Here is a 13354-nt window from a genome sequence, read left to right as displayed (position 1 = left end):
TGTGTGTGTGTGTGTGTGTGTGTGTGTGTGTGTGTGTGTGTGTGTGTGTGACAAAAGCCAATAATCCTTTATAGTGATCACATTTAACAAGTCAGCATTTTATCTACAGGTGTCACATTCTGAGAGATACTGCAGCTATTTCCTTAAACTCAGAAGAGGAATGAACTGTGGTATGTCAGAAAAGTGTTACGTCAAATAAAATTTTCTTTTTAATGAATACTGTAGTAAGAGTAACTGGAGAGTGAAGTATTTATCCTTTTCTTTCTGGTTTCATTCATATACCTTGAGTCTATTTTTGAAAGTTATCTTAGTTATTTACTTAGAGTTGTCTGAAATGTGAACTTTGTCAAAATATTTCTGCAGTTTTTGCACAACCCCAACAGAGTAGTTGTGGTAAGTGTTTTGTGAATAAAAATATAATTCTATGCTCTTTGTTACTAACAATTCGGATCTGTCCCAAAATGAATTGATAAACTACCTGGGCAAAATTGTACTCTCACACCTGAATAAATCCGGAATATCTCCAGTGACGTCATTGGTCTCACTATGTTCAGGGCTGGCTCTAGGCACCAGCCCTCCAAGCATGTGCTTGGGGCAGCACTCCGCCCCTCCCCCCCCTTTTTTTTCTTGGGGCAGCAAAAAGCAACTGGCCCTGTCAGCATGCGAGCCGGGATCCGCGCCCCCTGCCCAGCCCGGCGGCGCCCTGCACAGCCCACTCAGGCGGGGAAACGCCGTGCCGCCCTGGGGAGACTCGGAGTGGCAGCGGCAGCAGGACACTTCCTCCCTCCCTGCATCCTGGGCCCCGCTTCCCTCCCTCCCCAGCTCCTCAGACACTCCAGGAGCCCATCTTGCTGCTGCCGCAGCCTGGGCTCCGCTCCAGGGCCCGGGCTGCGGCGGCGAGGGGCTCCCAAGTGTGTGAGGAGCAGGGAGGGAGGGAAGCGGGGTCCCCTGGAGCCAAGCCTGGGCTGCGGCGGCGAGAGGGGCTCCCAGAGTTTGTGAGGAGGTGAGCGGCCGGCTGGGCTCGTCGGTGCTGAGCAGGTAGCCCCGCAGCCGGAGATTCTCGCTTTCCCGCCCGCCGGGGCTGGGCCAGGGCGTGGTGAGGCTGAAGAGCAGCAGGTCCGGGGGGGCTCTCCAGGTCCTCGGCCGCCAGCATGTCGGGGGTGAGGGCAGTGAGCACGAACTGATCCATCTCGGCCACTAGCAGTGCCGCAAAGCCCAGGGAGGGGGCCGTGTTCTCCGCACCGCCTCGCAGCCGCACCGCCACCTGGAAGTACTCCTGCTCCACGCCGCCCAGCAGCTCCACCCGCATGGGGACGGAGTCGCGGCTGGGCCATGGCTCGGCCGCCGTGTGCTTGTAGCAGATCCCACGTTTGGGGGGGAGGAAGAGCCCCGTGCTGGGGCGGCAGGGGGTGTGGGTGGTTGGGGCACTGGTGGGCAGGGATGGGGAGCCCAGGGCTGGGGTGGGGGGCAGCCAAAATGTTTTTTGCTTGGGCCGGCAAAAAACTTAGAGCTGGCCCTGACTATGTTAAATAAAGGGATTACCATAGTAATTATGTTCAAACAGCAAATATAAAGGTTTAAATTGAAATTGCTCTGTGTATGCATGCTGAATATTGGATCCAATATTTGATTTGCCTTTTTTTTTTTTTTTTTTAATGCACAACCTAAGACTGAAACTTTCCCATATATGTTTTGTTAGCTAGATGATGGCAAATGTTATCTATCTCTTTTTATTCAGTGAATTAAATTGTTGGGCTGTTAGCAGTGAGCTGAGGGTGATTCATATAAGCATACAAAGGAAGTTCAAGACATAAAAAGAGGCTTATGAGCTTGAATGTCTTTATGACTGGAGTTATGGAGTTTAGTTGTGCCCTATGCAACGATACACCAAACAAAAAGGTGCTGTGAAAAGGGTGCAGGCTGGCAGTGGGGGGAAAAGAGGGCAACTAGACAGGACACTAGTAAGAATTCAAATATTCTTGGCTCACTGTAGACTTCTTCAGAGTAGCCTTTAGTTTACCTTGAGTAAACTTCCCTACAAAGGCAGCCAACTTTAATTAAAAACAAACAAACAAAAAACCCACCCCTCTGAATTATAGCAGCAATTTAAATTAGGTGCAGGATTTTAACCAAGCTGTCAAATTGCACGATTGCCACTGCTAACAAATAGTTGAGGGTAAGGCTATGTTGCTGTTACAGCCTGTGTGAGTAAAATTAATGTCACTCAAGGATGTGAATATTCCACTCCCTTGAGTGACATATAAGCGCTCATGTGCACAACATTATGTCCTGCTGACATAGCTTCTGCCGCTCGTGGAGGTGGTTTTTTTTTGTTTGTTTGTTTTTTTTAAACGTGGACAGGAGAGCTTTCTCCCATCGATATAGAGTGTCTTCATAAATGCGCTGCAGCGGTGCGGCTGTTATCAGTACATCTGCGCTGCTGCAGAGCTGTACATATTGACATGGCCTAATTTTAAATTTAATTCCAATGTTGTTTGTTTAGAGCTGGCTGGAAAATAATTTATTTTTATAGTATTTTTATAGATTTTTTTCCTTTTCAAAAGCACATTTTAAAATTTCAAAATAGGTATTCAAAAATAAATTTGATTTTGAAGGGGAAAAAAAACATTGTTTGACTAACCTGACCAATCCAAATTGGTAGTACATTATGAAGAACAGATTTCAGAGTAGCAGCCGTGTTAGTCTGTATCAGCAAAAAGAACAGGAGTACTTGTGGCACCTTTAGTAAATATGTTCCATTGTATGCATCCGATGAAGTAGGCTGTAGCCCACGAAAGCTTATGCTCAAATAAATTTGTTGGTCTCTAAGGCGCCACAAGTATGCCCGTTCTTTTTATGAAGAACACAGTAAATTTTTAAAATTGAAAATTTTAAAAAAAATCAAATTTTTTTTTTTTTTTTTTTTTTTTTTTTTTTGAGAAAAAGGGTCTGATCCTGCAGACTTGAATACATGGATGAATAACACTAACCTCATCTGGATTAGTAACATGCCTAAAGTTTAGCATTTATTTGTGTAATGATTTGCACATCAGGGCCCAGACTGTTATGTAAAAGGTTGGGGTGGGGGGAGGAAGTTATTTCAACTAAGTTTTGACCTGCTTTGCATATGAGCTTGAAACTAGGCAAACAAGGGTTAACCATTGTCTTTGTCTCTGAGATGGCTGGGTGAATGAAGAGCTGGGTTGAGTCATTTAAATAGTATTGAATAGAACTAAGAGGTCCTTCATTAATTCCTCCTGCAAATTCAGAGGTCCTGCCCTTTCATTTTAAGTCTTATGTTAAATATTCTAGATATAGTAGAGAGAGAGGCTGAATCGGGGGCGGCATTTCATTAGCTTACAAATGAACTTGGATACAGAATCTGTTTGAAAATCAATTAAGTTTAAAGCTTGAAGGAAAGGAGTGGCACTGAATTGGACTAAGACTCTTCATTCACTCTAGGTACTAAGTAAGCAGGCCGTGGTCTACACTACAGAGCTAGGTCGACATAAGACAGCTTACATCAACCTAACTCTGTAAGCGTTCACACTGATGTAACTCGCCCACTACACCAACTTAACTGCACATCTGTGGGAGGCGTAGTGCTTAAGTCGACGTAATTAGGTCGCCGCAATGTCAGCGTAGACCCTGCGTTGCTTGCATCTTCTGTAGCTACTTTTCAGAAGCCTTCCCACAATGCCCCATACTAACAGTTAAATCAGTGCAAGCGCTCCCAGAGAGGGGGCGCACAGTTGATGCAAGGAGTGTAGTGCGGACATGCAAAAGTGATTTAATTACTGCGTGGCTTAATTTTGTAATGTAGATATACCCTAAAGACTGGTATCAAGGGACTGGCTCCCAAGTGGGAAATAAGTTTAAACTAATTGAGGGAGCCAAACAGAAGGTCACCTAATTTATTTGGAACTCTCCAGAGAAAACAGGGCTGGGGTCAGTGACAGAAGGAGGCCAGTGAAGAGTCCAATGTGTGTGGGGGCAGAGGCACTCTTCCTCATAACTAGCTGCCATATAGACTGTTAAGACCTAGTGGCATCACTCAATGGAATTAATGCTTTTAATTATGGGCTTGTCTTCAATGCTGAGTTAATTGTAGTTACAACTTGAGAATTGCTCCTGACTTGATTCCTGTTCACATATAAACACTCTTACCTACATTGTGGAGGTGCTTTTAACTCCACTTGCTCACCCAAGAGAGAGTATAAGCTACCTATATCTTGAGTGACCTCTGCCTGTAAGTCAGGTGAATGTGATTCATCTGTTACAAATATGACCACTCTGTAATGAGGACATGTTTGCATAGGCGCTGAATCCTTGGAGCACCCACAGAAAAAATCAGTGGGTGCTTAGCACCCACCAGCAGCCAGCTCCCCCCTCCCCTCCGGTGCCTCCCATCTGCTGGTGGCCCTGCCGATTAACTCCTCCCCTTCCCTCCCAACGTCTCCCGCCTGCCACGATCAACTGTCCGTGGCGTGCAGGAGGTGCTGGGAGGGGGGGGGGGGGAACGGGGGGGGAAGGGGGGGGGACTGGGGGGGGGGGGGTCCTGGGGTGGAGCGGATGGTTGAGCACCCCTGGGGCCCGGAGGAAGCCGGTGCCTGTGCATGTCCCCATGCTGCTAGTCCTTCAGTGCCGTCCCACAATTCTCTCTCTGCGCTCCGAAAGGACAGACGTGGTTTCGCACAATTCACTGGTAAAGAATTCATACAACAGTTTGGATTACTGCAGCACTGAGAACCATGAGATATGCTACACATGAGTGAGTACAGCACCAGTACAGACACTGCAAGTCTTTTGCAGTGTGGCCGCTCTTACTCGAGCAAGGCTAACTCGAGAGGAGTAACTTGTGTGTAGGTAAACGTGAGTTAACTTTGCAGTGAAAACATACTTTTAGGTGCTTTTGAAAATCCCACCTCTAATGACAAGAGGTGAAATTATTGTGCAAAGCTTTTCAAGTCATTCAAGACTTAATTTGAAGCTCAAAATAATTGATCTACATGAAAGTCTGCCATAGTCTCTTGTAACTTAGCATTCGTTTTAATTTTTTGATTGATGATTTTATTTTAGAGAGGACAGCAGCCTCTTCCATCTCTGATCTACAATGAGTACCAAAGCTGCTATCAACAAAGAAATTTTTGCCCCACATGATGAAAGGATGCTGGGAGCTGTCCAAGTGAAAAGGAGAACGAAGAAAAAGATCCCTTTCCTAGCAACTGGGGGTCAGGGTGAATATTTAACCTACATCTGCTTGTCAGGTAAGATAAATGGTTTTGACAGCTAGCCATCCTTTTGGTTTATCTTTGAAGTTTGATTAACTGATTGGTTATCTGTTGCTATAAGGAACAGAGTGACTTGCATTTTAATAATGCAAGTGGATGAACTATGATGGTTACATCTTTAATGTTTATAAGTTTGAATGCAGGAAGTGTGGTTTGTCATCTGATAAATCAGCTGTTTCTGTTAGCTATATCAGATGGTTCCACAGTTCTTATTAAAACCGTCTTTGGTGGTACAGTTGTACAGTATGAACTTATCCTGTAGTTAGTGTACTTGGAAATATTAGGTCTTTGTTAATCTGATTCAGCTATTCCTCTGAGGGATGAACTTTATATTCTACCTGCTTCTCCTGTATTTTCTTCAATTGTCTGAAACTAATACACTCCCCTGTTCCTTTCAAAGATCCCCTCTGTGTATGATTACGTCATTGGGACCATGGCAACTTAGCTGTAACTGGAATGTTTTCAGCTCTGTGAAGAATGTCACTGTCACCTAATTTAAAAAGGGGATGAAAAACAGAAGTATTATTTCTTTAAAGGATTTTGGGTGAGGATGGGAAGAAAGAACATAAAAATCTCTTTGGCCTTGGCTACACTTGGGGATTCACAGCGCTGCCGCGGCAGTACTTCACCTCTCCGAGGGGAGTAGCTTGCAGCGCTGCGAGCGAGCGTGCAGCGCTGCAGGCGCTGATTACACTGGCGCTTTACAGCGCTGCCCTCGCCACACCCCTGAGCGCTGCAACTTGCTGCGCTGTACAGCGCCAGTGTAGCCAAGGCCTTTGAGGGGTCATGTAGAAAGAAGAAGGATGGTCTAGTTGTTGCTGATGTGTTTAGGCATGTTTTTAGTATGCATTGCAGTATCTCATTAGGGTTCTATCAAGTAGCCTAGCAAAAAGGCTGCAAATTTGAGTTTGGGCCATGGGTAATATGATAACATGGCCTTGATGTTTTCTGCTATTTTAAATTCGTATATTCTTTTCTTACTACCTGATGTTAAAGCATAAGTATTATATAGTTCCCTTCTTTTTGCTCATTCAGATTGTGAGAGTAATCTAAATACTGTGACAATATAATATGCATGCCACAACATAAATGCTTTCCTAGGACTGAGGGGTGTTTTGTTTTGTTTTTTAAGCACCGAGATGCTATATATGTGTTAGAACATAAATAAATATCATTGCAACTAACCAAAAGAAGACAGACTTCTTTGTATGGCGACAAAGAAGAGTTATTAAACTATTTGTAAATCCCTGAAGGAACGCTTTAAATTTCTGCCCACATTTGAATTTTGTTAAAACAAATTGTGATAAGTGAAGGGGTGGGGGTCGCTACCTTTTATGGACACCCAGCCAGCCAGTAGCTATAAAATCCCTCTTAGTAGCTGCTATCTAATTGGTCTACCTGTAAAGGGTTAAAAAGTCTCACTGCTATGCATAGGTAAAAGTAAGTGAGTGGGCATCTGGCCAAAAAGTGCCAATGGGAAGGCTAGAACTTTTTAAAATTGGACAAAGACTCCTTTTTGTCTGTCTGTCTGTCTGTTCTCAGGGAGAGGCAGACAGAGAGCAGTTATGCTGTGAGAAGCTTGAGCCAGGTATGAAAAATCATCAGTATCATACCTAGAAGCTACTCATCTAAAACTCCAGATATGTAAGTAGATCAGGAAATGTCTAGGAAGACGCAATTAGGTTTATCCCTTTTATTTCTTTATGGCTTGTGGATTCCTCCGTGCTAACCCCAGGTGCTTTTGTTTTGCTTGTAACCTTTAAGCTGGACTTCAAGAGAGCTATTCTTGATGCTTAATCCTTGTAGTTTTTTTTTTTTTTTTTAAATCTAGCAAAAGCCTAAGCTCCCAGATGTATTTTCTTCTTTTTTTATTAATAAAATTTACCTTTTTTAAGAACAGAATTGGATTTTTGTATTTTAAGAGGTTTGTGCACATGTTGTTTAATTAGCTGGTGGCAACAGCTGATTTCCCCTTTTTTCTTTCTCAGCTCTTTCTCCTTCCTGTGGGCTTGAGGGTACCCCACAGGAAGGAATTCCCTAGTGCGCCTTTCTGGTTTCTCAAAGGGGTTCTGCACTTGGGTGGTGGCAGCATCTATGAATCCAAGATCAGAGAAAGCTGTAACCTTGGGAGTTTTTAATACAAACCTGGAGTGGCTAGTATTAATTTTTAGAATCCTTGCGGGCCCCTACCTTCTGCATTCGAAGCGCCAGAGTGGGGAATCAGCCTTGACACAAATAAACAAAACCAAACAAGCTTTCATAAGACTGAAGACCAATAGAAATGATTCCACAATTTAAAAAACACCATTTTCATTTATTTTACTTTTTAAACAAATATTCCTCTGCAGCATGTTAAACAGCAAAGAAGCAATTAATTGATTTTTTTTCATTGTTCCTGTTGCAAGAAATGCAAAAACTAAGCCAGATGTATGGATTTACTTAAGACTTTTGTCTCTTTGACATAACTAAGTTGACACCCTTTACATAGAAAGGTATGAAATAGAGTGGATTTTTGTTTTTTGCTGTTGCCTTTTTATGAACATTCTTTGATCTGAAGTGATTGATTTAAAATAAAAAGTGTTATAATTTTTTGAAGTGGAACTGCCATTTATGTAGTCAATACCTTAGAAAAAATTATACTTCTTGAGCACTGTAGGCATTACAGTAATAGATAACCTAATAGTTGCCCAGAAACTCTTGAGTATGTCTTGGGAATAATGTCATCTTACTTTTCAGGCTGTGTTGAGAATAGTCTTTCTGTAGTTGTTTGTAGTGTACCATTATAAAATCAGGAGCAGCTGGGGGAGACTGCAAGTTGCTTGGCAATGTTAGTCAGATTGATGTCTCTTGCCCAAGCATCTATTCTTACTATTTATATCTCCATTTGAACAACAAATATAGCAAGAACATATCTCTTTAATATTCTGATTTCATATTATTTTCCCTTAACACACACCTTTAAACTGTTTGTTTTCAAACTCATGGTGAACTGATACCACCTTCTGGCTAAAATGATATGGCTGACAGCCAAAGAAAGAGAAACCCTGAAATATGAATATAACCTGTAAGACTGAAATGTGGACTCTGTTGCGTTTTTCTTTTCAGCTGTAAATATCATAGGATCTTAGTTTTCATTTTCTTTTTTCCTCCATTGCCTTCCTCCTGCAATCTTTAAAAAGTTGAAGGAATTGCACTTTTATGCTGAATACTTTAGGGTTATCACAGTGAAATGTATATGCAGATGAATTAGGAATATAGCTGTGTAAACACTTTGAAGTATGGTTTAAAATTCGTTTGTTTTTTGGTTTGACTGGAGAAAAAGTTTTCAGGCCTGATTTTCCAATGGTGACATATATGGAGATATACCTATCTCATAGAGCTGGAAGGGACCCCAAAAGGTCATTGAGTCCAGTCCCCTGCCTTCACTAGCAGGACCAAGTACTGATTTTGCCCCAGATCCCTAAGTGGGCCCCTCAAGGATTGAACTCACAACCCTGGGTTTAGCAGGCCAGTGCTCAAACCGCTCGCGCTCTCTCTCTCTCTCTCCCTCCCTCCCTCCAGAGAGTGTATAGGGGGGAGGGATAGCTCAGTGGTTTATATATATTTATATATAAATAAAAACCCTATATGCAAGATCTGAGTTTTCGTGAAATTATCAGGACCTGGAGTAATACCAGTGTTCAGATTAGGAAAATACCATTGGAATTTCTCAGTAAACAAGTGTCATACTTGAAGTGTGTCCAGAGAAGTCTGCTTTTCTTGGTTTTGTCTTTTCCAGAATAATTTCTTTCCAATACAAATTAACTTAAATATATAAGTATAAAAGGCAAAACTTGTTAATGACTTTCCTTTTAGAGCATGTATGCATAATATACATGTGTATATGTTAACATGTATAGCAAATATATAATATGTGCTTATGTATGTGCACATAAGGGCCAACCAGACATAAAAAAAAGTTACTACACCTCTACCCCTATATAACACTGTCCTTGGGAGCCAAAAAATCTTACCACGTTATAGGTGAAACCACGTTATATTGAACTTGCTTTGATCCAGCGGAGTGCGCAGCCCCGCCCCCCTCCCTCCCCGTAGCATTGCTTTACTGCGTTATATCCGAATTCATGTTATATCGGGTCGCGTTATATCGGGGTAGAGGTGTATATATTTAGGTTTGACGGATCAGATTTAGGTTGGTAAATGTCGGTAAACATTGATTTCAATGTAAACGCACAAATGATGATAAAATATTTCCATCGATTAGTAATAGAAATTTACAGACAGGCAAAGTAAGAGCAATGCCGGTTGAGAACTTACTAGAGTTTAAGGATAGGTATTTTATATATTTTGATATGCAATGTTGACAATTTTTTGTGTTTTTAAAGGTTATAAAGTTTTAACTTTTTGAATATCAACGTCTATAGTCATTAAATAATTGTCTGACTCCCCTGTACTGCCTGACTTCCCCAATTTCCCGCAACTGTGAAAATTTAAATTGATAAAAATAAAAAAATACTTAAAATGAATGTAGATATTCATTGAAATTATTAAACAAAATATTGAATTCTGCCAAGCCACTCCTTCCCCACCACATGTAGAAGACATGGCTGTAGAAGAATCTGCTTCTATTGAACATGATCCTGTTAGAAAAGTTGAAAACTAGGATTATTTGTATTGTCAGAAAAACCTAACTAGTCAGGGAAGTAAACTTAAATTCACTGTGAAGTTTACCACACTCTAGCATACTTGTACGTTGGTAATTCGTTCTTCTCATTCCATTGGATTGACTTTTATTGATGCATATGTGTAGATGAAAACTAAGGATGTTAAAATTATAGTGAAATGTGTAAGGACTAAGATGTCTTACTGCTTTTGTGGGTTTCATTTCCACAGGCTAGTTTACTTTGTGCTATACTAAAGTAATTTTGATACTTATTTTTAATGAGAGCTTAACTTGCAAACTGAAACAATCAACCCACATGAAGTGACTTGTGAAATTATGCTAATCAATATTCCATGGACAAGAAGTTCCTGTTAAGTCCTAGTGTTGGAATCTAAGTTCCTATATGTACAGAAGCCTGAGACTCAATCATGGTAATGGTTATACAATATTCACTGTTCAGGTTGTAGCTTGTGAGTTATATGATCTGTTTAAAAATCAGGTAAACATATTTTTCATTCCAAAGGTAAATTCAGTATGTATTGTCCAAAACTAGTAGGGACCTAAAGACCTCTGTAAAGAACCTCTAATTCACGTCTATAGGTTCCCAAGAGAAGGACAGGTGAGAAGGTCAACTGTTAAACATTACAAACTGAAAGAGAGCGAGCAAGAAATTACCCTTTAAAATCTGTGTTTAATTTAAGCACATGCTTAACTGCATGCTTGAATGCTTTGCTGTATTGGGATCGAAGGCTAGAAAGAATTGTTTATGATGGTATAAGGCAGGGGTGGCCAACCTGAGCTTGAGAAGGAGCCAGGATTTACCAATGTACATTACCAAAGAGACACAGTAATACGTCAGCAGCCCCCCATCAACTCCCCCACCCTGCTCCCAGCTTCTACCACCCACTGACAGCCCCACTGATCAGCGCCTCCCCCTCCCTCCCCGCACCTCCTGATCAGCTGTTCCGTGGCATGCAGGAGGCTCGGTGGGCGGGGGGGGGGGGGGGGGGGGGCAGGGCAGACCCAGGGGGGGGGGGGGGGGGGGGGGGGGGGGGGGCGGGGCCGGGGGGAGGGCAGGGGGTGGGCAGGGGGGGCCCCCCCCCCCCCCAAACACATTGGAAAGTTGGCACCTGTAGCTCCAGCCCTGGACTCAGTGCCTATACAAGGAGCCGCATGTTAACTTCTGAAGAGATGCATGTGGCTCCGGAGACACAGATTGGCCACCCCTGGTATAAGGAGTTGTAATGGATTGAAACTAATTGAAAGGTAATTTAGGAACAGTGTTACAAAGTTGCCTCAGGCTATGTCTACATTATAGTGGCGCAGCTGCACCGATGCCACACGTTTGATGAAGACACTTTAAGCCGATGGGAGAGAGAGCTCCCGTCGGCTTAATAACTCCTGCCGCTGCAAACGATGGTAGCTGTGTTGGCGGGAGAAGCGCTCCCACTAACATAGCGTGGTCCACACCGATGCTTAAGTCAGTATAACTTATGTTGCTCAGGGGTGTTGATTATTCACACCCCTGAGTGTCGTAAGTTATACCAAAGTAAGGGCTTGTCTACGCTGGCACTTTACAGTGCTGCAACTTTCTCGCTCAGGGGTGTGAAAAAACACCCCTTGAGCGCTGCAAGTTTCAGCGCTGTAAAGTGCCAGTGTAGACAGTGCACCAGCCCTGGGAGCTGTTCCCCTCATGGAGGTGGGGTATGCCGCGACTACACAGCCATATTAAAGCACTGCCACAGCCAGGGCTTTAATGTTGCTAGTGAAGACTAGACCCTAAGGCAAGGCTCAGCAACCTTTCAGAAGTGGTGTGACGAGTCTTCATTTATTCACTCTAATTTAAGGTTTCGCCTGCCAGTAATACATTTTAACGTTTTTAGAAGGTCTCCTTCTATAAGTCTATAATATATAACTAAACTATTGTTGTATGTAAAGTAAATAAGGTTTTTAAAATGTTTTAAAAAAATCATTTAAAATTAAATTAAAATGCAGAGGCCCCTGGAGCGGTGGCCAGGACCCGGGCAGTGTGAGTGCCACTGAAAATCAGCTCACGTGCCGCCTTTGGCACACATGCCATAGGTTGCCTACCCCTGCCCTAAGGGTATGTCTGCACTGCACAGTTGTGGCCAAAACTTTTGTCTTTCGTGGGTACTTAACGCCTCTCCCCCCCCCACCCCACCCTCCCGCGAAAGACAAAAATTTTGCGTTTTGTCAGCAAAAGTGCCAACAAAATACCACAAAAGAGCATTCACAGTCGCTGACTTTTAGCGACAAGGCTATGTCACAGCCTTGTCGCTAAAAGCTGTGTAGTGTAGACAAGCCCTAAGTTATACCAAAGTAATTTGTAGTGTAGACATAGCCTCAGAGTCTATTAATAGGTCAAAGGGAGGGGAAGAAACCCTATTGTTTGCCTACACAAAGCTTTCTATTATACTGTAGTGATAAAGTGGGACTGACAAGCATTGAGGAGCCATATACCATTTAACTGTGGAGATGGAGAAGAAAACAAGCAAGCAGTAGACAGAGGGAAATGGAGAAAAGCAGTGACTACAGATAGAACAAACAGAAGATGAAAACAGGGCTCTCTCTTATAAAAAGAGTTGGAAAGGATTTGACATAGAGAAAAGTTAGTAAATTCAAAGTTAAAAACAGATATTCCATCTGTATTACTTTACCACCCGTTCACACCACCAGACAGAATGACAAGATGTTAAGTGAGTCAGACTTAACTTTGAATCTTGTAGACTTCATCTTACATAACCTTAAACTAAAGTTCTTTAAAAAGATTTTTTTGTTTGGCCTTATTGTTAAAGAAATGTGTGAATAAAGTGCTGAGAGTGTGGAATATGCTCTGTATACTTTAAGAAATCATGTTTCATAAAGCATGATGCTTAACTGTATTGCCAATGCCAGGTGTTCAAAGGACTTTGCACTGATTATACTAAGTTGGCATAAAAACTCACTTTAAGTTAAACAGATACAATTTTCTTCTCTAGATAAGGCCTAAGTAGCTGGCTTTCCTTCCTCTTCTTCATGTAGTGGTGCACTGAAAAATGTTGAATGTGAGAACATACTACTTTTTCATATGGCTTTCATCTAAATCATTTTAATTTAAAATTGTCAAAGAAAAAAAACTGATCTTCCAAGCACTAAGAGAAATCAACAGAAGAGCAAAGGAGTAGTAAGAATTGACTCTCCCTCTCCCTCTCTCAGACACCATCCCCATTTCCTTCCTTACCATTACACTCTCTCATAATCTATCTCAGAGCAGCTCCTACTCCTGAGGGAATTCTGCACCAAAAAATTATGCACACAATCTTTTAAAATTCTGCAAATTTTATTTGTCAATAAATGTGTAGGGTTACCATACGTCCGGATTTTCCCGGACATGTCCGGC

At 42.3% G+C, this 13354-nt stretch overlaps 1 protein-coding gene across 1 annotated transcript in view; it reads left to right on the top strand.

The window, feature by feature from the left end:
* The window catches only part of STXBP6 (syntaxin binding protein 6), a 217808-nt gene that overhangs the window by 51639 nt on the left and 152815 nt on the right, over positions 1–13354 (top strand). The window contains exon 2 of the mRNA XM_026651529.2: positions 5080–5267. Within this exon, the coding sequence (XP_026507314.1) occupies positions 5114–5267 (154 nt within the window). The 5' untranslated portion in view covers positions 5080–5113. The remainder of the gene's footprint in view (positions 1–5079; positions 5268–13354) is intronic.

This window comes from Terrapene carolina, unplaced genomic scaffold (assembly GCF_002925995.2).
Source record: "Terrapene carolina triunguis isolate 2854851 unplaced genomic scaffold, T_m_triunguis-2.0 Scaffold96, whole genome shotgun sequence".
In the NCBI taxonomy this organism is placed as follows: domain Eukaryota; kingdom Metazoa; phylum Chordata; order Testudines; family Emydidae; genus Terrapene; species Terrapene triunguis.
The sequence above is the reverse complement of the archived record's forward strand: the minus strand, read 5'-3'. Positions and strand labels throughout refer to the sequence as shown.